This window comes from Zonotrichia leucophrys, chromosome 1A (assembly GCF_028769735.1).
Source record: "Zonotrichia leucophrys gambelii isolate GWCS_2022_RI chromosome 1A, RI_Zleu_2.0, whole genome shotgun sequence".
NCBI lineage: Eukaryota > Metazoa > Chordata > Aves > Passeriformes > Passerellidae > Zonotrichia > Zonotrichia leucophrys.
The window spans coordinates 6,599,000-6,623,014 of record NC_088170.1 but is presented as its reverse complement, the minus strand read 5'-3'; the positions used below and the strand labels follow the sequence as shown (position 1 = coordinate 6,623,014).

At 37.8% G+C, this 24,015-nt stretch overlaps 1 protein-coding gene across 1 annotated transcript; it reads left to right on the top strand.

Moving 5' to 3' along the window:
* Positions 1–55: 55 nt before the first annotated feature.
* SMC1B (structural maintenance of chromosomes 1B) lies at positions 56–22,865 on the top strand. Its single transcript, XM_064736666.1, has 25 exons — positions 56–235; positions 1,775–1,967; positions 2,459–2,567; positions 3,287–3,490; positions 3,874–4,112; positions 4,585–4,843; positions 5,730–5,870; positions 6,973–7,055; positions 7,544–7,751; positions 7,917–8,102; positions 8,448–8,627; positions 9,577–9,723; positions 10,288–10,425; positions 10,879–10,995; positions 12,543–12,649; positions 13,407–13,548; positions 14,291–14,436; positions 15,539–15,692; positions 17,064–17,162; positions 17,835–17,991; positions 18,718–18,872; positions 20,214–20,365; positions 20,516–20,585; positions 21,993–22,103; positions 22,323–22,865. The coding sequence occupies exons 1-25, from the start codon at positions 127–129 to the stop codon at positions 22,431–22,433; spliced, it is 3,717 nt and encodes a 1,238-aa protein (XP_064592736.1). The 5' UTR covers positions 56–126; the 3' UTR covers positions 22,434–22,865.
* Positions 22,866–24,015: the final 1,150 nt, after the last annotated feature.

Genomic DNA, 24,015 nt, shown 5'->3' with positions numbered 1-24,015 from the left:
GGCGATAAAATCGTCGAAGAGGGTTGTGGGGTGGCGGTGGTTTTTTGTCGGTAGATTGGTGAAGTAGCTTCGTTGGTTGTTTGAGGTGTTGAGCTCGGCAGCTCCTGAGCCCAGCTCCCCGCGGGGATGGGTTACCTGAAGCTGCTGGTGGTGAAGGACTTCAAGTCATGGAGGGGCCAGCAGGTTATCGGGCCCTTCATGAGGTTCAACTGCATCATCGGGCCCAATGGATCAGGTATTGTGGGTGGGTAGGGGGCAGCTGCTCCATGAGCTGCCAGCATTGAGGGCTCAGCTTGGTGGATTTTAGCCTCACGGGCCTGCTGAAAATCTCCTCAGGTGCACCTGAAGGTGGGCAGTATAAATGAAGCCTAGGAAGCACCTGCTGTGTAATTTTTAGCTGGAAGTATAGGTTTTCTTCAGGATGGAAGGGCAGGAGCAGGCTGCGGGGGAGAAAAGTTCGTGTTGACTTGGTGCTTTCAAGCTGAAGCAGAAAGCCTATTTTGCAAACAGCACACCTTGTCTTGGCCATCTCAGCTTACAAAAATCAAATAAAGATGGTTTTATTTTAGTACTCCGGGCTGTACGAGTGGAAACCTTCTTCTTGGGAGTTTGTGGGTTGTGCTGCGCTTCCTCCAGGAAGGGGAAGGTGGCTCTGCAAAATGGCGGCTGTGGTGAAGCGGGGTTGAGACCGGCGAAGCTCTGAAGGGGCAGCAGCACCGTGTCGTGATCCCAGGGTGCTGGAACTTCTTGTGAAAAACGCCAGTCACTTGTTTCTAAAATTTTAAAAGTTTAATAGTAATAAAATGGTTATAAAAATAGCAATATAATTAGAGTTAAACGGGTAGTATACATAGTATCTTGTCGGGGTCTGGGGTAGCTCCTTTGAGAAGGAAAGGGATAATCCCTTGATTGTTAATTCGCTTGCAAAGAAGCTGTCTTTGCCGACATATGGCCACAAATGTTTGTAAAACTACATGATAGCTGTTTTCCACTCTCTCCTCTTTAAAATAATTTCTGATCAATTAATGGAGAGCCTCCATTAATTACCTTAGTTTGTGACTCTTCCTGTGCTGCATTTTAGAAGCATTTGGTCAGTTGGTCATCACTTAGCAGATTTGTTTAAAATATTTCTATTTTAAATTCTTTTATATATAAAATTTTTTACTAACATGAGAATGCTGAAAATACTGCACTAATTTTGGGCAAAAACATAAGTGTTAATCTTCAGGTTGAATGGGAGGTGCTATAAGCTTCCCTGAATAATAAGAGTAATAAAAAAGGATAAAAAAAGACTGTAGGTGAGAACTGTTAGGTGTAAGCTTTGGATTGAAACTTAGTGTCAAAAAATTCAGGTTATTATAATGCCAGATAGGCTTATTTTCTGCTGTCAGTGTGTTACCTCTTAAAAATGTTTATTATGTGCAACAGCTTTTCCTCGATAAAATCACAAAATCATAGAATGGTTTCAGTGGGGAGAGACCCCATAGCTCATCTGGTTCCAGTCCTCCATCATGCTTTCCACTATACCAGGTTGTTCCAAGTCCCATCCAACTTGGCCTTGAGCACTTCCAGGAGTGGGGCATCCACAGTTTCTTTGAGCAACTTGTACCACCACCCTCAGAGAGAATTTCCTCCTAAAAGAATAAAAAATACATAATTAGCAATAGCATTTTTAAAGAATTTGCTGATTCCCCAGATTCTTTCATTCTTAATAAAATGCTTCCATTTATGTCCTGTCAAAAATGTCTGCTTTTTTTTTTTTTTAATTTTTAAGGAAAATCTAACATAATGGATGCTGTTAGCTTTGTGATGTGTGAAAAAACATCAAACTTGCGAGTTAAAAGTGTTCGAGAACTTATTCATGGAGCACACGTTGGAAAACCTGTTTCTTCTACAGCCAGCGTGAAGATTGTGTATTGTGAGGAAGATGGGGAAGAAAAAACATTTTCAAGAGTTATCCGTGGTAGGTTCTAGATTCTGCTGCAGGTACTGTCTACTGTGTGATATATAAAGAAATGAAGACCAAAAATACCCAAGTTAGAATTTCAGATGCCCAATATTAGTTCATAGTTGGGCAGATTAGTATAGTCCTTCAGATGGTGATATAAATGAAAAAATAGATTTAATTAGTTAAAAAAATAAGCAAATTCTTTGCTCAGTATCCATCTCTAGATATTTCTTTGGGGTCTGTGGGTGATGTAGGCTCTAAGAAATAGGGTCTGACACCTTGCTGCAGGTGTCAGTTCCTTTAGAAAGTACTAAAATTCGAAACTAGATTTTTTTAAACAGAAAAAATAAATTACTGAAAGGAATAAAGGAGTAATTGAAATCTACTGTGTTCTTTGAGGAAATCACTCAGTTAAATTATTCCACTAGTTTAAGTATTTTCCAGTGGGTTTTTTTGTTGTAGCCATTTTCAGCAGTGATTTTTTTTTTTTTCCTTTCCTCCTTTAGGTAGTTGTTCTGAGTTTCTTTTCAATGACAAGTCTGTCAGCCGATCTGCTTACATATCTGAGCTAGAAAAAATAGGCATTCTTGTCAAGGCCAGGAACTGCCTTATTTTTCAGGTGAGCATTCAAGGTACTTTCAAAAGAAAACAGAACATTCTTAGGTTATTTCATAGAATACACAGTTAAATATTGTCTAGAAATGAGAGCACCCTTAGCCACTACAAGGCAACATACTTTTTATTAACTTTACCAAGAAGTACAAGACTACAAAATACACTTTATGGGATTGGTATATAAATGCATACACTAGTAAGAAAGAAGCTAATCTGGAAGAAGTTGAGTGCTTCTGTTATTTACAATATATAGAAAAGTATGGTATAAATGCTTAGTGTATTTAATTGCAGGAGTGCTAGGAAAAAGTCATTTTGTCTTAAAATACTCCTGTTAGTAAAGACGCATGAAAATGTAAAGGATTTCTTTTTAAGTTTGAGGGGTTAAAAATTCTATTCAACTATCAATTGTCAAGAATTTAATGACATAATGATTAAGCTTTTGATGAATAATACATTTCACAAAATCATGTTACTTAGAATTGCTGACAAAAATTCCTAAGGAAGAATAGATTTTCCCCTTTTATAGAAATCTGAGTGGCTGGCAAGGTGATCCTCATTTTGACATGAAATTTTTCCTTGGGCTTGAATCTAAATGCATTTCCACCATCTGTGTTGACCATAAATAAATACAAAAGTCAATCTATAATATATGCTTCTAAATTCATAAAGCATCACAGTGATCTATGGTGCTGCATAATTTATTTATTTTCAATTTTGGTTTAGGGAACAGTAGAGTCAATTGCCATGAAGAAGCCAAAGGAGAGAACTCAACTTTTTGAACAAATTAGTAATTCATGGGAATATGCTGAAGACTATGAACAAAAAAAGAAGAAAATGCAGCAAGCAGAAGAGGATGCACAGTTTAATTATAACAAGAAAAAAAGTGTGGCAGCAGAACGCAAACAAGCAAGGATAGAAAAAGAGGAGGTAGCTTCAAGTTAATCAGTTTTTTCATGTTAAGGTGCCAGATTTTGCATCTCTTGTGAACTTCAAGTGTTTAAAAAAACCGACAAAACAAACCCACACACTTATTTTGTTTTTAGTCTAGTAGTTTTTTTCAGTATGGCATACTGTATAATAATTTATTTATCCTTTGAAAAGGTAGAGGGATACATGTAATCTAAATAAAAGAAGGTAGAGGCTTGCCAGTATAATTAATTAAAGTTGACTTCAATATTTGAGTTTTATGATTAGTGACCATTACTGGAATTAGAGCTACTTGTACACCATCAATTTCATCACTTGAAATTAGACTGCTAATGATAGAAAACAGTTTTTATAAACTATAAATTAAATTTTAATGTTGGTAGGCAGAGCATTACCAGATGTTAATCAAGGAACTGGATGAAGAAAGGATACAGCTGCAGCTTTTTCAGCTTTATCACAATGGAAAACAAATTAGCTTTCTGAAAAACAATTTGGATGAAAAGAATATGGAGGCTCATATCAAGAAAGAGGCTCTTTCTACAGCAGAAGATTCATTTAAAGTCAAGAAAAAAATGTTTGGGATACTAAACAGGGACCAACAGCATATGGAAAAAGAAATGAAGTAGGTTTTCCAATCAGATTCTGTGATAGTTGAATAGAGCATTGTCTGCACTGGGAATTCCTTGGCAGGTGTGCATTTCCTGGTGAAAATGTGGTTGGTAGTCCATGCTGTGGAAGTCAGTTCCTAGCAATTCACTGAAGTAAAATCCAGAAATGATTTTTTACCTCCTGTACCATGCCTAGTTATATTTTTCATTATATAAACACTTGTTTGCCATTAAATTTTAGGAGGTTATTTTTCACTTTCTAAATTACTGTTTTCACTGGATATTAAAAAAAAAAAATCCTCTGTGGGCATACCCACAGTGTAAACCCTACCCTTAGAGTTTAAAACTGATTATATATGTGGTCAGCTGGGGGGAGGGAGTGTCTTTTCTGTCTTCCCTCTCTCCCCTTTTCCTGTGGCTTTGCACTTTTGGCTGTGTCTTGTTGGGGTTGGTTGTTTTGGGCTTGTTTCTGCTTTTGTTTTTTAGGACTCTGGAGGCATCACTGATTCAGCAGAGACCCCTCTATATAAAGGCAAAGGAAAACACATCCTACCAAATCAAGAAAGTAGAAATGTCTAAAAGATCTCTGAGGGACAAGGAGAAAGCCTGTGATAAAGAAAAGCAGAACATAAAAGAGCTGGAGATGGAATTGAGTGATATTGAGAAGGCATGGAGAGCATTTGAGGAGAAAACTGAAGAAGAGAGAATGGAGAGAGCAGAAGATATTGAGCTGGGGGAAAGTCAGGTAAACCTGGAAGTCCAAAAATACTCCTGATTACACAGAAACTGTTACTTCACCAATGACCTGTGATTTTTAGTGATCTTTTTGCCCTTGAACTTAAACAAAACCAAAATTCTAAGTTTTATTTAAACACATGGTACACTGTGGGAGGGTAGGACAGAAAATGTTTGTCAGGGTCTCAGGGTGAGCGATTTCTGGCTTTTCATCTGAGGTATCAATTTGGGAAAACCAATGAAGAATTGGTAGTAGACATAACATCTCCTTTGAGAAGGAAAGGGCTACATCCCTTGATAATAAATTCACTTGGAAAGAAGCTGTCTCTGCAACCATGTGGCCACAAATGTTTGTAAAACTACATGATAGCTTTTTTCCACTGTCTCCTCTTTAAAATAATTTCTCACCAATTAATGGATAACCTGCATGGTTGCTACTTTAGTTTGTGAATCTTTCTGCACTGCACTTGAGAGGCATTTGGTCAGTTAGTCATCATTTAGCAAATTTGTTTAAAATATTTGTATTCCACTTACTATATGAAATTATTTAATAACATGAAACACCAAAAATACTGCACTAATTTTGGGCCATGCAAAAACATAGTGTAAATCTTCAGATTGAATGGGAAGTACTATCAGCTTCCCTGAACAATAAGAGTCATAAAAAAGGATTATAAAAAGAATAGGTGAGAACTGTTAGGTGTAAGCTTTGGATTGAAGCTTAATGTAAAAAAATTCAGGTTGTTATAATGCAATCAGGAGCTAGAAGAGTCTTCTGGAGAATTGGGTAGTTTCCCTAAAATTTAGGTAGGTAAAGTTAATTAGAACTGTAACAACATGAGTTTTCTCACTTTCCAAGGAATGAAATTTTTTTTTTTTTGTTTCTTTTTGTGCAGTTAGAGCGATACAAAGAGCTAAAGGAAGTGGCAAGAAAGAAAGTAGCTACACTGGCCCAGCAGCTGGAAAAGCTTCGTTGGGAAGATAAAGGAGATCAAGAAAGGCTGAAACTTAATCGCAGGAAGAAAAATGAAATTGAGGTATCTGTGTCAAACTAGAATTAGGTTTTTAGGAGAAAAATGTCTCTCTGGTATAACTGTATATAAACATGCTCAGTGCTTTGATGTAATCAAATCCTCAGCAGAAGAGAGGTACATTGGAGGTACATATGAGGCTTTGTGAGTGCTAGAGCTCCAAATACCTCATTCTTGAACATCTAAGCTTGTTTCTATGGAAATGTCCGGATTTTACTCCATGTTTATGAGGATATAAAGTTATTCTTACCATAATAGCTAAGCTAATATTTGTACATCCATTTTTTCTTCATAAAATACAATTTCTTTTCTAATTACTAGTTACCAGAAAAATGTAGTTGGTATTTAGAAGTGAAATAAATTCCATTGCCTGTGGATAATAATAATAATAAATTCCATTGGTTGTGCTTCTTAATCTAGCAAGTCCCTTTGTGTTGTTGAGAAAGGAGTAACAGTTACTTAAGAGTGCATGAAATATATACATGCAAACAATGTAGTGGGTGCAAGTTAACTCTTCATCCTTAGAACTATTTAAAAAAAAGTCCAGGGATTAAATTAAGGTTTAATAAACTGTTATAGGTAGCAGTATTTTTTTTTTCCTCTCTACTTGCTTCAGTTAATGTGTTTTTAATAAACTTGAGTAATTGAAAATTATTTTTTTACCATTGGTGGGGTTTTTTTACTGCAATGTTTTGTGTCAGTTTGGAAACTGTTTCAACTTTTTTGGAAAAAGCTATTGATGTAGGGCCAAGAGTAGCACCTCTTTGTTTCAACACCTATAATTTCCTGGTGCTTTGTTTAAAGTTGTTTTTTTTTTGTTGGTGGTGGTGTCATGATTCTCTGTGCTGAATAGGTTTTCCCTAAATTGTAGCTGAACATGGAAAATCCCATAATGGCCTTGGTATAATAATTTCCCTATATTATTTGTTCAGGTGTAGCATGGGACCTACTGTTGCAAAAGAGATGCTGTCACTTCACCATGAAATAGCAATAAAGAAGAAAAGATCTATCTCAGTACTTGTTCTTAATGTAGACCTGTATCTTAAAAACTTAAAACTGTCATTTTGCTCTGATTTATTTTTAACACATTCTATTTGTGACTGCATAGGAAACCATTAAACAGACTGTGGAACAGGTAGAAGAGCATGAAAAACGCATAGAGAAGTTGGAAGAATATGCTAAAGTATGCATGTATGTGTAAAAAAAATAAAAGCTAACTGGATTTCTTGGGTATTAATCATTTTCAAAACATAGCAGGTTTCTACTTCCTTCTAATAATTTTCTTTGAAATTTTAATAAGAACTAGAATTCTTACTAATTTTACTTAATATTACAGTCACTTTGGCTGTCAAAGTAGGAAGTATGATGACTAATCCATATTTTGTTTGAATCAGTTCTATAGGTACAAGTTCTCACAAGTTTTGTTACTGTGGGTATGGGGCTATTATTGGACAAATTCTGAGCAAGAAAACAGGAGAATTTTGTAGTTGTGCTGTTCTAGAAAACATTAATATTTACATTGTGTGTTGGCACAACTCAGTTCTTGCCTCCTGGGTCTTGTCTTCTGCCTGATATTTACTGCTTGTGAAGTGAGGTGACTGCAGAATGACCTTCATTTATACTGAAAGTGTGCATAAATGAAATTGTGAATTGTTTTTTTTTTTTGCTTCTGTTCAAAGTGGATCACTAACAGAAAAAAAGCAGCAGGAGGAAGCGCTGGCTAAGGAAATTGAGAATGCAACAATCCGAATGGCTGAAGTGAACGAAGACTTGAACAAAATCGTTGGTGAGCTGCAGAATGCCAAGATTGATTACCATGAAGGGAGGCGTGAGCAGATGAGAGCAGAGATCCTGGAAAGTCTAAAAAGGCTCTATCCAGATTCTGTGGTAATGGAATGGCCTCATTTTAGTGCTTTCTTTTAGAGTTAAGACCTAAAAGTTCTGCAACAGACTGAGTAAATTGGACAGTCTGGAATGTCTTTTTAACTTTTGTTCTTGCTTGAGTGTATAGTATTAATATTAACTAATATTTCTCTGTATTTTAATCTTCAGTTTGGAAGATTGCTTGACCTGTGTCATCCTATTCATAAAAAATACCAGCTTGCTGTTACCAAGGTGTTCAGCAAATACATGACTGCTATTGTTGTTGCCACTGAAAAAATAGCAAGAGATTGCATTCGGTTCCTGAAACAGGAACGAGCTGAGCCTGAAACTTTTCTTGCTTTGGATTACCTTGATGTAAGTATGTTTTTCTTTCTCCTGTCATCAGCAAGCTCCTACACTTTTAAATCTTGATACTGGCTCATCTTGAGCTGTCTTGTTTATTCTCCATGCATTGGTGTCCCTTGATTTGATGCACAGGTTATACAATTATATCTTAATGCCATCATAAATAGTAATGCAATAGGTTATGCAGATTGAAGGACAGTGGTGCACAGAGAAAATAAACCTCAGGTTTGTTTTTAGTCTTGCAGTGATTGAGCTCCCTGTTGTGTTTATCTGTACATTCTGTCCCCAGACTACTCAGATTTGGACATGCTTTGCTTTAACAACATTTAACAACACTGCTTGTTTGCCTTACAGGTTAAACCAATTAACGAGAAGCTAAGGGAGATAAAAGAAGCTAAAATGATGGTGGATGTTGTACAAACCCAATTTGCTCCACTGAAAAAAGTGATTCAGTTTGTGAGTGGGAATGCCTTGATCTGTGAAACCATTAAGGAAGCAAAACACATTGCATTTGATGGACCAGTGAGGCTGAAAGTGAGAAGCCAAAGTTTATTGCATACATTTTTCATTGCAGTTATGTGTTTGATGCCATTAAATAATTCTTCTGTAAACATGCTGGAGTATTGCAGATAAACACAGAGCTGGTACTTTAATCCCACAGAAACAAATCACTAGATACTTCACTTGGCTGGTTTTGCCTCTGATAGTAAGTTGAAGTGGTTTTCTGGAAAAAGGAGGCAAATGAAATGATTATTAGTGTCCAAATACAGGTCTTGGTATAGTCCTTGTTATGAGGAGTAGGAGGAATGGATAATTATGCTTCTTAAACTGTCTGATTTAAAAACACAGACTTTATCTTATAAAATACTTTAAAATATCTGCCAGAATATCTTGGTTGTAGATATGGATTATGTTAAGGGCTCCAAGCTTCTCTGTCACTTTCTGCAGTTCTTTCTTCGTATTCCTGTCTCTATTGCTGCAGACAGTATTTTATTCACTTTATAAACCTTCTAAAATTTTGATTAAGAGAGTTTTAAGTTGAAGGTGAGTGTGAAGTTATTTTTACTTGAAATAAAGTCACAAACCCCCATGTTCTTTACAAAAATGTACATTTCACAAGCTGTTTGCCTTTATTCTGTTACCATGTTGCTTGGTCTGTTCTACCAAGTTTAAAAGGTGTCTGTTCTACACTTTTTAAGTGCAAGTGTATACACAAGGGCCTATATGCAAGGAAATGATAAAATGAAATTGTATGTTCTGATCAGCTGTAATAGTACCAAAATGTGATTACTCCTAAGAAGGAACAGACTTCTATTTGCTTCAAATGCCTCATGTTAGCAGGTTTGGAAGAGAAAAGAAAAATTTGAGTCCAACTCAAATGTGGTTGTTACTTGTTTTACCACCATATCTTGGGCGCTAGTGCATGGGATGCTTTGGATGGGGTTTTTTCAGATTTATTTGGATATAACTTATTTTATTCCAGACAGTGTCTCTTGATGGAACTTTATTTTTGAAATCTGGAGTGATTTCTGGAGGATCAAGTGATTTAAGATTTAAAGCTAGATGTTGGGATGAGAAAGAAATGAATAAAATGAAAGAAAGAAGAGATAGCTTGATTACTGAGTTAAAGGTAGGTCTCTTAATTAACTGCAGAAGTCATGCTGTGTCTAACTTAATTCACCTCTGGGAAGGTGATTTTCTAAAAGTGTAATTTTCACAGCTTCTAGAAGATAAAGACAGGACATAATTAGCTGTTCATCCTCTACTAGTTAATAATGAATTCTGCATCTCAGTTCTTAGCTGTGCTTCTCAGCTCACAGGCAGAAATACAGGACAACACTGTTGGTCCAAGCTCCCTCCTGGAAAACATTAAGAGTACCTGAAGACTTGTAATGAAAATGACAATATGGTTGTGTAAACATGGGAATGTTGGCATGACCCAAAACCTGCCAGTGTAAAATGATTTGTCATACCTTTAGTTGGATTTTTTAACGAGGGATGGAGTTGTAATTGAATCTGTAAGTGGATACTTTCTTGGGAGAAATAAATCCATTATAATATTAATATTGCATGTGACCTGTGCTATCAGCCTTTACCTTGAATGAGGTCTAGGTCAGTGGGACTCCCTTTAACATCTGAAAAACAAGTAGTTTTCACAGTTCATCTTTTGTTTTTCTCCCAATAACACTTTGAGGACCTGATGAGGATCAGACGGAAGGAGGCTGACCTGAAGCAGCTGCGTGCTCAGTGCCAAGGAACTCAGACTCGACTTAAATATTCACAGAGTGAATTAGACATCATTAAAAAGAAACATCTTGCTAATCTCTTCATGGTACAATATGAAATCTTTATCATTTTCATGTTTAATAATTGTATTGTTTTAACTGTAATTACTGATCAAGTAATGCTGCTTCCTTACATTGTTTTTTAAAGTCAGTTAAAGTTTGACATACAACAGTTACAACTGAGGAATTGATAAAATATAAAAAACAAAGATTGCAAAGTACTTCACATGAGGCTTTTTCTATTGTGCTTTAAAACTTGGGTTTCTGGTAAGCTTGGTTTATCATCTGCTAACCTTCAGAAATCTTTAAGTCAAAGTGCACTTGATGAGGTACTTAGTTTTGCTTTTCCACTTGTTAAAACTGTAATTGTTACATGCAGATTGGCAGTTATAGTTACTAAGTGGCATTTGAGAAGAAATGCCACTTAGAGCTGTCCCTTAATTTCTAGAAAGCTGATCTTCCTATTGAGAAAAATTACTATCTTTTTCCTTTCTATCTAGGAAAAATCAAAACTGGAAAGTGAACTGGTAAATATTGAGGCTCAGTATGATATGCTGAATGAAGGAATAGTGCAGAGAAAGGAAAAAATAGAAGAGTTTCAGAGGAAAATTAACAAGGTAATGTCTTCTGTCAGAGCTTTGAGAGCTCATGCTGTTTATTAGGCTACAGAAGCTTAAGTTTTACTGATGTAGACACTTTGGCCATCTCATCCCTTGGTTTCCCTGTGATTTCCCAATCTGCCAGTGGTCCCTAGAGCAGTTCATACAGACAGTGGACAGATTGCAGAGCAGGGTTGTCATGAAGAGACTAAAGGCACTCAGGGAAGGGAATGTTAGTAAAGCATAATGGGATGCCAAGAGGGGTTTCCTGCTGGGTTCTGCTGGAGTAGGCAGCAATTGACCTCTTGAGGAAATAGGCACCTCATCCCTACCTGTGTTTTGAAGCTGCCTTTTTTCCTGCTCTTGTCAAACCAAGAAATCTGGTGTAAGCTGTGGAAAAATGGTACTGCAGTTTTATCTGGGAAATACAGAGCCCAGCACTTAGATGCTGGTGTAAATGAATATTGTTGGAGAAGGAGACATTCCTCACCACTGTCTGCAGTAACTCAGGCTGTATCTTACATCTGTAATTTAGTTCCTGGCTTCTGACCCATTCTCATCAGTCAGTCTGGGATTAATCCATGACTGGAATTCTACATGTAAGAACAAGCCAAAAGTGCTGCCTGGTCTGTGTCTTGCTGGGGGTGCAGGCATGAGGGAGTGCAGATGTCTGTCATCTGCAAACACTGAGGAAGTCACTGATGGTTCACTGTGTAAGAATTCCAGATACAGGGACTTCTCTTTTGCTTGTTCTGAAAAAAAAACAAAAACATAAAGGCTGTCATTTGGAACCAATCATCAGTTTCCAAACTTGGTTTGATGTAGTATTTGATACTTGGCTAAAAAATCCTGAATACTAAAACAATATAAATAATACCAGGCTTTGACCTGCAGAGTTCTCCTAAAATTTTGTTCAGTCCGTTGGGTTTCCTTTTAAATAGGAATTTATAGGAATGGACTGTTGCTATTTCTTCCTTCAGTCCAGTCATATACACTGTACCTAGTATTCACCTGCTTAAATTGTAAAAAAAATTTAGAATTGATTTTGACTGATGCTTTTGTTAATATATGCTGTATAATTAGGAAATGAGCTATTCCATGGCAGAGTTTTTGCTATGACTTTTCTATAAACATAGCACAGTAATTAATATTTATGGATCCCTTGAAAGGATTCAAATAAAGAACTAAACTATAACTCCCAAGAAATCTAGTGTATCTGATTAGTGTCCTGTCTAGCTTTCTCTTCCTCAGCTGCCTGGGAACAACAGGCAAAAGCAGGGAAACTGGTTACACTGTGATGACTTCTGTCTTCAGAATGACCAGCTGCTGTCTAGAAGAGCTTAGACTGAAGTTACACTTGGTAGATCTCAAATGCCTTATGTCTGTCATTTGAACTGAAAATGTTATTTGAAAATCTCAAGTACAAATTACTTCTCAGTAGTTGTCAGCTGTTTTCTTGAAGTACCTTAAAAATCTAGCCTGTAGCATGAAGTGATTGAATATTTTACATCTGTGAGTTGCAAAATAGTATAATCATTTTTTGTTCCATTTGTCTGTTTTTGAAGGTTGAAGATGATGTTTTCCAGGAGTTCTGTGAAGAAATTGGTATAGAAAATATTCGTGTGTATGAACAAGAGCATGTGAGACAGCAAGAGGAGATTGATAAGAGAAGGTGATATCTGTCACTAAAATGTGAACCAGTGGTTGGTATTAGATTGGGCACACTGGTACTGGAGAAACTCCCTCCCAGGAAACAACACAAAGTCATAGGAGAATGTAGAAGGTGCTCCTTGTCACTTAGTTAGGCCACTGCTGTAGGTTAGTTAGACAAGGATCAGTTAGATCACTGCTGTGACCTGGGTTTGTTAGACACAGTCAGTGACAGCTTGCAACAAACTTGAAAGCTAACATTTACTATTTTGGTAGCACTATTGTAAAAGAAAATTTAAAATAGTTTTCTAATACCCACATTGAAAAATGGCACTATCCCAGATAGAGAATAGCATGAAGGGTCACTCATGTGTGAATAAATCTTAAGGAAAACTGGGTGTGAGATGCATAGGAACATACTCTTGTAAGGAAGACAAGTTCTTGAGTTTTTCCAGACAACCTCAGCTAGTGTTTCTCTCACAGACATGTGTCTCTACACCACAGATTTGTGTCTTAGAAGGAAAATGTTAAAATGAACTGATGGTTGAAGTTCAGGTGTCACTTTCCATATTGATGTGGCTATAATCTATATTGTATTTGTTTAATCAGTATCACTGTGTATTTGTGATTTCCCATATATTCACAGGATGTAGTAGAATCAATGTAATGCAGATTTTTGTGTTCACATAGAAGATACAGTAATGGCACCTAAATAGAGTCCAGTCACAGTTAATAGCCTGCTTTGTAAGAATTGATTTTAAATCCTGTACCTTGACTAGACTGGAGTTTGAAAATCAGAGGACACGACTGAACATTCAGCTGGAGTATAACCGTGATCATCTGCAAAAATTAACAAACTCAGTCAGCAAGTTGAGGGAGACAATTCATAAAGATGAAGCTGAGATTGTCAAGCTACAGAAGGTAATAATAAAAACAATTTTTCTGTCTCTGTAATTCAATACATTCTCTCCTCTCAGCTTTAATTTTGAATAAATGTAGTTGATGCTGTGGATTAATTTTTCAAGGGGTTAATTCAGGGTTGACTTTGTAATTGCTTAGACAAATGCAGATGCATATTGCATATTAACTTTGGAATAAACTGCCATATTTGAATGCTTATTTATTATTAAAAATAAGCTTACTAAAAATTAGGTTTTGGATTACTGTCTGTACAGTATTCCTTATATTTTGTTCAGTTAGTGTATTCTGTTGCTGTGAAGAGGCAACATAGTACTATAGATAAAACCAGCAACATGTGGCTCAGATTCAACAAAGATTTTATGAGTAAGAGCAAGCAATTCTGATGCTTTACATCTTTAAGCCACTAATACATTTGAAATAATGCTAAAATAAATAATGCAATTTAGATTTTTAGTTGAAGTAATATGTATGGGTTCCTCCTTCACAATGTTCTTTATCCTGTACTGTGCTGATGGTGCTTGTTAAAAAAACAAATTTGTGATCCCTCACAGAAAAGGGAAGGAGAAGATCTGTGCTTTGAACAAAAAACAAAATGTGAAATGTGTAAAACTGCCACAAAGTGGGGGAAACCCTCCCCTCCCCAGCACATTTGAATGTAACAGGTTTAACTCCTTTCTGTATAGTAGAGGTTCCAGATCTGGATTCTTAGTGGGAGGTTAAAAATCGAAATATTTCTCTGCAGGATGAGGAAAAGCTTCTAAAAAAAGTGAATGAACTTTTGGAGGAGCAGCAACGCCTTAAGGATAAACTAAGTGCTCATAAAGCTGAGCTTGCAAAAAGCCAAAATGAAGTTGAAGAGTTCAGAAAGACAATGTTAACTCTTAACAGGTAACTCCTACTCCTGGGAAGATGATTTAAGGGATAATATTTAGAATGGATTTACTGATCACATGTTTGGATTTATCTTTTGCTTTCTTGTGAAATATTTCTTAGAGACATAGTGATTTGCATCTACAGTGTGCCTTAGTTGAACAGTGTTTCTAATTCAGTTTGTGCAGGAGAGTATTTCAAGAGGGCCATCCCATAAACCATACAGAATTATTTTATTATCTGCCAAGTCTTAGGTCTCACTGTGATCTCTGACCACAGATCTCTCATCCCCTGTGGAGAATATGAAGTAGCTTAAGCTTGATTGGCAGCATGTGAAATTCCCTTGCAGTTTCACAGTTCAGTTTGAGTTGTACAGTTTAATAATGTGTACTGATTAATAATAGGAATATTTTTATTTTCCAATTTCATTGTTATTTTTCCAGACTTTTCATATTTTGGATACCTTAAACTAATACTAACCTTAGGTAATTTTTTTCTCCTATTTTTATATTAAATCAGCTCCTTTGTGGACAGTTTATACTTAAGTTCTGTTGTGCTTGCTTATTACTGATGTTCCTTAATCAGGTGTCACTGCTATGTTTAAAAACCCCATCACATTGGCACAGTGTGGTTATGTAAACTTGTGGAATTTTCTATTAACTCATGACTTTATGCCTTGTAATTTATGTTTTGTATAATTTTAACAGTGTTTCTGCTGATGGTAACTTGATGCTACCACGGGAATTGGTTGTAAAAAATCAGGCTGTTTCAGGGAGAGTAATGGTAAAAGATACTTGGTTACCTGTTAAAGGATCAAATCTCCATGCATGTTCACTAGAGCTGAACAGGACAGAGGCAGTCTGTAATTAGGGAAGATGGGTATTTGAATGTGCTTTTAATGCACTGGGACTGAGGCTCCCTCTGGAGTAATTCAGGAGAATGGAGGGGATGGCAGAAATACCGTTTTCCTTTGGTTTGGTGGGGGTTATTGAAGAGGAAACAGCCCTCTTGGTGCTTGGAATCTGTTTTCTGTGCTGTATTTTTCATGCTGTTTTTCCTGTGGATGTTATTAGCAGTGCTGTTTCCACTTTTGAGTTGTTTTGTGCCTTTTTGCATGTAGAGAAGCCACAAAGTTGCAGAGGGAAGCTACAGCTCTGGAAACCTCCCTGGAAGAGATGAGATTAAGGGGACACAATCTGCTGCTTGAGTGCAAGGTGCAGGACTTGAAAATCAAGTTACTGGCTGGATCACTGGATGACATCAGTGAAGTAGAGGTACCTACAAGTGTTTACAGAAGATAGATATGATGGGGGAGCACTTACTCATTAATTTAATTTTTCTTTCCTTACAGGACTGTTTCTCTTACATAGTAATGTTCAAACCAATGCACTCTATTCATGTGATCAGGTCTCTTTCATTCAAAAGGAGGATTTATTTTTATTTTTGTAGACAGAAATACTGCTTGCAAGTATTTTTGCTTGTGCTTGAAACATACTCTTTTGAAATATATAAAATCTTGTACAAGAAAATTGGTATGAGGATAAGTAAGAGGATACACAGGGGTCAGTGCAGAAATGTAAATAAATATGGCATGTGCAAGATCATATTTGGTCTATCATCCATAATATAAATGTTGTATATAAAATCATCCTTTTGTGTTCTATAGATGTAGGTGCTCAGAGAAATCAGGGCTAGGCTAACATAGAAACATTCCTTCTGTCTGATGACTGCCCCTTATTATTTGTCTCCATCTTCCCTCTTTTTCCAACATACCTCTCATGAGGAGAAATAAACTTTCTGCACTGTCACAAAAGAAATGAACTGTGAGTTTTGAAGAATTTACAAGAAGTGTGTGAGTTTGGAAGTAGTCTTGTTGAACCCATTCCTTGGCAAAGTATTTTTGCTGGAGGTGGAGGATAGGTGTGAACTGGGCAGCAGACAAAATGCAGGCAGGGAGGTGGGGTGGGCAGTCTGTGAAGGGAAAGAGGAACTGCCAGTGATCCAAGGATGTGGGAACTCTGCTCTCACTGTTTCTGAATAAGGAGGAGAGGAAACCAAGGAGGGGAGCAGAAGGAAATAACAGTGTGGATTCTTAATCAACCTCACAGAGAAGACCAGCAAAAGATTTGGTTGTGAGAAAAAGTCGTGGTGGGAGAGGGGTGTAATAATGAGAGGTAGGACATGTTTCATTGTTTGACATTCAGGTGACAGGCAGTACAAGATTCTCTGCTTGTGCTATACAGAACTGAAGCTCCTTGATCCCCTTGAGTGGAAGGAATGCCTCAGCTTACACAGCCTTCCCTTGGAAGGGTTGAGGTATCAGTGAGTTTCCACCTTCCCAGTCAGGAGATTTACAGGATGTACAGTGTTGTGAATATGTAATAAACAGGTTGCTGCTGCTTTTAGCATTGCTTCAAGCTGAGTTTAGCAGATGTTTTCATCTTCATTTAAAAGGTGTGTGTGTTAATTAGGCTCATGAGATCTTAACTGTTCAGTCCATTTGGGCCAAGGGAAGAGCCATGGATTACGTATATCTTGTACCACATTACCACTCTCTCTTAATTTTAAAACCTTTTTATGAGTTGGTTTTACAGTTTCACAGTTAACTGTTGTATTTCTGAACTGGAATGTTGTTCATCTTACAGCCAGGAGCTGAACTAGAAGGAACCCAGGCTTTATTAGGGATCTATGAAAGGGAAGAGGGAATTCAGATAGACTACAGCACCCTAGAAGCCAACCTAAAGGTAATCTTTTGTCTGAAATTATTAGAGATGGAGTGTCTGATTTTTATTTTTGTGAAAGATGTTTTATTTGTTGTTTATTTTGTTCTTCACCCTGGCCTTTAAGTGACACTTGGTAAAAGCACTGCTAAGCTGAAGGGGATGTGTATGTGTGCTCTGGTTTTGTACTCATGACGTAGCATTGATGTGTGGGATTTCTAGAGAGGTCAGTTTCCCATATAACTGCCTTTAACTTACAGCTTACCTGAACCACAAAAATGGAACTGAGAGACTTAATATAACCTTGATTTTTTTTTTCCTTTACCTTCTGCCTGCACAGAACAGAGGATGAATCTGTCATTAGTAGAACTTATCTCAAAGAATTCACTGAGAACCTCTTCTTTAAAAATCAAGGAGTGAAGCATTAATCCTGCTCCTGTGTTGTATTTTAAAAAGGGAATTGAGAGAAAATAATTGGCTTCCTGTTTTTAAAGGTCTTGGGGAAGAATAGTGAGGGCCTGGTAGATTCATTGCAAGAAATAAGACCTGGGTGGCATTTTCAGTTGTGTTTCAAGTTAAAGCTATTCATGAGTGGGGTAATTGTTTCAGGAACCATGAGTGCTTGCCATTATTGAAATGGCTTGGCCTAAAAGCAAATTAGATTGCTCTGTTGTTTTTTGGGTTTTTTTCCTTTAGGAACTAGAATCTGATAAAGATATAGAGGATCAAGTGAAGCAAATGCAGCAAGAAATCAAAGCTAAAGAGGTCACATTAATGAAGACAGCTGCTCCAAACCTGAGGGCAGGGGAGAAGTTACTGATAGCTCGGGACAAGTTCCAGGAATCGACAGATGGTAACACTGAGTCTTTCATGTCACTCACTTCTGTGATTCCACCTGAACTGAAATTCCTCTTCTTGGGGTTGGTCCTGCTGCCTTTGCCCATTTTGGGGTTTATTTGTGCTTGAGTGTTTATCCTCAGTTATCTTTTAAATTACATATTCAACAATTCATTAACATACACTTGAGTGTTGAGTAGTTTCTTGAAATACAGTTTGAATGATTGGGAAGATATTTGTTCCTCACATGACATCACAAAGTGTTTTTTACCTTCTGAGAGGTACTGACTTTAATGTTAAAATTAAATTTTTCTTGCATAACTGAAGGAACTGTGTATGTTGTCCTAAACTCATACATGAGCATTTCTGCAAAATGATTATTATCTCCAGAGAGTTTTGAAGATATTAACAATGTAAAAAACTTCAGGGGTTCTGGAGCTGTACCAGGTCAGTGCTGGTGCTGCTTAGGGCTGCCTGCTTCCCAGAAGGAATTAGGAGAATATTGTTCCTTGCTCCAGACAAATGTGGCACAGAGCAGATTGAATACATCACAACTTTGCAGGTTTGTGGGTCTTCCATTTGGAATTTGGCAGGAAACTCACACAATACTGATATGTTCCTTTTTCTGCAATAAGCATTTTCTTTGATGCTGTTCAAGGTACCCAGTATACATTTGTTCTGTGTATTTGCCCAAAGACTTCTTAAGGAGTAATTCCTGTGATTTTCTTTTTTTTTCCCATAGCTTTTGAGAACAGCAGAAAGGAGGCCAGAATACGCAAGCAGGAATTTGAAGAGGTGAAAAAAAGGAGATATGAGCTGTTCAGCAGGTGCTTTGAGCATGCCTGCATAGCCATTGACAGGATCTACAAGAGGCTCTGCAGGAACAGCAGTGCTCAGGTGAGTCTGCACAGGGGCTGTGCCTTGAAGGCCATACTGGATGCTTTGTTATCTAGAATAAAGTAGCACTGTTTGCCAAAGACCTTAAGAAGAAAATCACAGAAATAAAGACTACAGAAGTTTAGGGTCAGGGAAGGAATGGGCAGTAAGCCTAAGTATGCTTGACATTAGACAGAGAGAGGTAATCTGTGACCTTGGCTTAGTTTAACTCTGCTTTTAGCAGACTTGTAAATTATCAGAACACAAGTGTGAAATGTAATTGAGTACTTCAGTTTAAAAATAACATTGGTTTACACATCAGGTTACACTAATAATAATCATTAGTACAGACAACTGAAAATCATAAATCAGTGCTAGTGTTCTGTATGAGGTCTTGAAGCACCTTCTACCCCACTTGAAATATTTAGAAAACATAAACAGACATAATATGTTTGCAACTTGTAAGAAACATGTAGAAAAATTGTCTCACAATTATCATTGTTACTGTTCCTGTGTTAATACCAAAAGTCAAGAGGGAACTCCCAAATGCTTTGGTTATGTCAAATTCCATAGACTGTGGAATTTTTAAAGGATTGAACTCTTAAGATTTTGTGGTTTTCTTCAGAATGTTGTGTGGTTGTTTGGTTTTCTTCCATGCTGTCTGTGATCTGAGAGGAGACATTTGAAATGAGGGTTAAGTAAGGAAATTTCTCTTACCTGTCTCCACTTGTGCAGAGGGGAAGAGTCTGTATTATTTTATTGTCTCTTCTATTAATGACAAAAAGAAGCCATCTAGCAAAGATGTTACCAATCATACCTTTAGTGGTTAGGAAAATGGTAATTCTTTTTAAATAATGCTTTTAAATTTTGTCCCTGGGAACCAAGATACAAAGTACAGAAAAAGACTTTAATATGAGCAGTCTTTGTCCAGCTCAAAGCTAGGAAACTGGTAAGCTAACCTTTCACCAAAAAAAGGCACTTTTGCAAATATGTTGTCTTCCAGGCCAAAAAAAATATATCTGCTTTTGAAGTCTAACATTTTAATAATGTAAAAAATCTAAGCAGTTACATAAAAGGTGATAAAATCAAGTTTGTTCAGTAGTTGAAAGTCTGAAAAAAACAAATAAGTGGCACCATTTCCATACTGGTTTTGTTACTGAGCCTCTGGGATCCTGGTTTGTTGACAAAACCATTTTCTCCAGGAACTGGATACTGCTGCTCTCAGCATGGATGAACAGCTTCCCTAAAAGGGAAGCAAACTCAATTGTTTCCTCACTACCTCAGGCAATATTTAAACCCTAAAAATATCCATCTAAATACTTGGATAAATCTCACTATTAATAATTAAATGGTTTTTTGTAGGCATTCCTTAGCCCAGAAAACCCTGAGGAGCCCTATCTGGAAGGGGTTGGATTTCACTGCGTGGCTCCGGGCAAGCGCTTCATGCCCATGGACAGCTTGTCAGGAGGGGAAAAAACTGTGGCAGCCCTGGCTCTGGTGTTTGCTGTGCACAGGTAACAGAACTGTTCTAATTATTTCATTACAATAAATATAAGAATAATATTGCAAAATGCTATCAACTTTATTTATGGAGTAAGTAAGTAATTAGAATGTTGATTAATATTTTGGTATCTCAATGCAAAATACTGACTTGTGTTCTACAGCTTTCGTCCAGCTCCTTTTTTTATTTTGGATGAGATAGATGCTGCACTGGACAACACAAACATTGATAAAGTAAGTTGCTCTTTTACTGACAATATCTGGTACCCTCTGTAAAAGGATGGCTACTTCCATTGCAGGGAGTTGGGATACAGAGATTGTTTAGCCTGACTGAATCTGATTTAATTTAGCTTGGATTTAGGGCTGAACTAATGAGTCTATGAGAGAGAAAAGTCCCGTGACTTTTCTTCGTTAAAACACCTTCCTGCCCTCTTAATTTCTCTTTCCCTCTCTGGCAGTAATTGTTCAATGTAGCAAGAACGGAGGCTGGAGCACAAACAGCAGAGAGGGGGAGACTCAGAACAGGGAGAGTTTTGTAGGGAGGAATCCTAAAGCTCCCCACATATGGCTGGATTTTCTCCTGTGGAAGCATTCTTTTTCAGAACAGTATTTCTACTAGCATTACTGCTAATGTCAGTCTTGGTAGAGCCTAACAAACAAAAACAGTTGTTTAAACACCAAATATTTTGGTTTTTCCCCTGATGGCATTAACTGTGATGTGCCAAGTACCCCAGAGTTTGCTTGGAGGGTACCTCTGGAATAGACAGCTGGAAATCTCTACCACTTGTGCCTGCCAGGTAGAATTAAATTTCTTCTTGGAGCTTACTGACTCACTGTGAGAGGTTCCTGAACCTGAATTCCCTAAATAATCCTTGGGATGCAAGTCCACAAGTTACCCAGGCCCTGAGGTTGTTTTAACTTGGTGCAGTGTGTTTCAGCAGCAGCAGATGGGATGCAGTGGGGCTATAATGAAGATCCCTGAGGAAGTTTTAGGGTTTGGCTCTCTCACTAGTTAGAACTATACTCTGAAGTTTGTAATTTACTAACAAGAGTTCTTCCCATAACTTACTAACAGTTCTTCCAGTAAAAAATTAATTTCCATTTCATGTAGATAGAAGTGTGCAGAAAGAGGGCTCATTAAAAAGGTGTTGGTTTTCCTTTATGCAGCATTTAATTTATATTGTGGGACATTGCAATCTCACCAGTTAGTAACTTAAATTTTGTACCTTTAAGTTGCATTACCATTGAGAAACTTGCTGCTGTCTGCAGTGAACTAATTTAAGATTATTATACAGCCAGTAGCAAACTTTTCACACTTCTAAAAAAAACTTTAGGGATTTCCACCTTTCTTTCTAGTTATATAAAGTAGAATTGTTATTCATTGTCACTGCTGTCTTTTTATAGCTTTATTCACTGGAATGAACCATTGTTTTCTCGAGTGCTTTCAAAAAGCAGCACACCTGAGGAGTTGTCTTAAAACTATGCAAAATATCTGGCTTTTAAAACTGGTTTATTTCTCATTTTAGCAATCATGATGGAATTCTGCAGCTAGCACAGTTCAGTCCTTCCCTCACCATTCCCTAATCACAGCATTGCTTCAGGTTGCCAGAACTAACTGAAATCCTTGGTTTCTCTCCAAAGGTCTCGAGTTTCATTAGAGAACAGGCACATGAGCAGTTCCAAATGATAGTCATTTCCCTGAAGGAAGAGTTCTATTGCAAGGCAGATGCACTGATTGGAGTGTGTCCTGAGGTAACAATAACTGTGGGTAAATAATGCACAGGGGGTTGTGCAGGTGCTGGGTCACACCTGCAGCGTTGCTCACAGTTGGTGCTGGCTGTGTCCTGCTGTGCAGGTACAGCTTTGGGGAACATCCTTTGGGGAACTCCAGCTCATGATTGCTTCTCCTAGTTACAAAATGCTTATTTCAAGTACCAGCAGTGTGTTACATGTGCTCCTCCCTCTTCCCAGTACGATGATATCATGTTCAGCCAAGTCCTGACCCTGGATCTTACCGAGTACCCCGAGGAGGAGGAGCAGGACACAGCAGAGAAGCCCAGCCAAGGTTCTTTCTTCCAGTAGTGCATGGATGGTGTCAGGGCCAGGTGACAGCAGGAACTGGGCTCACAGCTGGCTGTTGCAAACCTGAGTTTGAATGGGGCTGTTAGAGGTTGACAGGGAAATTTAATGTTCACTTTTCAGGTGAAGCAGTTTTGCAGATTAAGGGAATCGGCTGCTACTCCTTGATGCAGTTTTGTTAAGGAGTGAGAGCCTGAGGCTGTTTCTGAGGTGTGCACACTGGTACCCAAAGCTTTCATTCCAAGTATTTTGGCTGTAAGAAGTGCTGCAGGTTCATTTCCATAAGCAGGGTATCCCAAAGAACAAGCCTCTTGTTTTTTGTAGGAAAAGTCCACAGTGCCAGCATGCTGTTCAGTCAGGACCTTTTGTGTTGTACCTGCCTCTATTTGCCTTCAGAATAGGATTATTTCTTCTTTTCTAAAACAGTAAGGTACTGGAGTGTGTTCATTATCTGGGGTGACTTCTGTGACAATCAGATCTCAGTTCTCCACTGCAACCTTACACAAGTATTGGTTAACTGTACAAAAACTTGGGATGCAGCTCTAGAGCTGTGATGTAACCTTGAAAAATTTCACCTCTGAGCTATTTCACCTCGTACAGAAGTGGAAAGAATGAGTCATGCTATAGAGGCAAATGAAATATATACATATGAATATATAAAAAATGTAATGTCATTATGTAGCTGTCCCAGTACACTGAGGTTACTTTGCTGGATGTTTCTCATCTAAACACATGGAAGTTAATGAAGTTGGGTAAAGGAAACTGAAAGCTGGAATCACTTTATCTGGCTTATGTTCCACCTCTGTGTGTGCTGAAGAACTTACCTTGGTTTATGGCTGTTAATAATTTTATCTTGTGTTCAGAGGAGGTTCTTTTTGTTCTGTGGGTTGCTTACACACACCTACCTTGTCATGTGCTGTGAGCCCTGAGTTTGTGCTGGGCCTGGGAGGATCCTGCCTCAGGGAGTGTAACATGTTTCACAGGATACAGGTGTTCATCAAATACTTGTGTTGTTGCCACAGTTCACTGAATAAAATAATTTACTCTGAGGCATGAGTCAGCATCAGTGCCTTATTTCAGAATCTGGTAAGATGTATTAGGAGATAAAACAACCCCTCACTCTTCTGCTTTTGAGGATACAACAGATGGCCCTCAGGAGGCTGCTGGACAAGCTCCAGTTCAGCAGTGTCTGTCTGCAAGGGAAGAATCACCAGTGCTGGGTGTAAGCTCATCCTTACCAAGGGGAAGGATGGCATTTCCTATTGATCCAAATCAAATCGTTTTGATAAGGATTTGCAAGACTTTACTACCATTATTTAAACCCTAATGAGGTCATAAATACCTCAGTGAGAGTGATGGATTTTGCTTGGCTTGAAACAACAGGTGCACAGGTTCTGAGCTGATCATCAGGATCCACAAGAGCCTGACTGGGCACTTCCCAAAGCAGCACTTGCAGGAGGTGGCTGTGTGACAGGAGGGTAAAGAGCTGCTGAACCAAAGGCAGCACCACCTGTGATGCAGCAGTATTTAAAACATTGCACAGGTCAGGAAGTGCCAGCCCTGCAGATGCAGCAGTTCCAGCCTT

What these genes read in the sequence shown, in the direction of transcription:
- SMC1B (XM_064736666.1), top strand. Translation starts at nt 127, where the DNA reads ATGGGTTACCTGAAGCTGCTGGTGGTGAAGGACTTCAAGTCATGGAGG. An exon ending in CATCGGGCCCAATGGATCAG is followed by an intron (nt 236 to 1,774) that starts GTATTGTGGGTG and finishes TTAATTTTTAAG; the next exon opens with GAAAATCTAACATAATGGAT. An exon ending in CCCTAGAAGCCAACCTAAAG is followed by an intron (nt 17,163 to 17,834) that starts GTAATCTTTTGT and finishes TTTTTCCTTTAG; the next exon opens with GAACTAGAATCTGATAAAGA.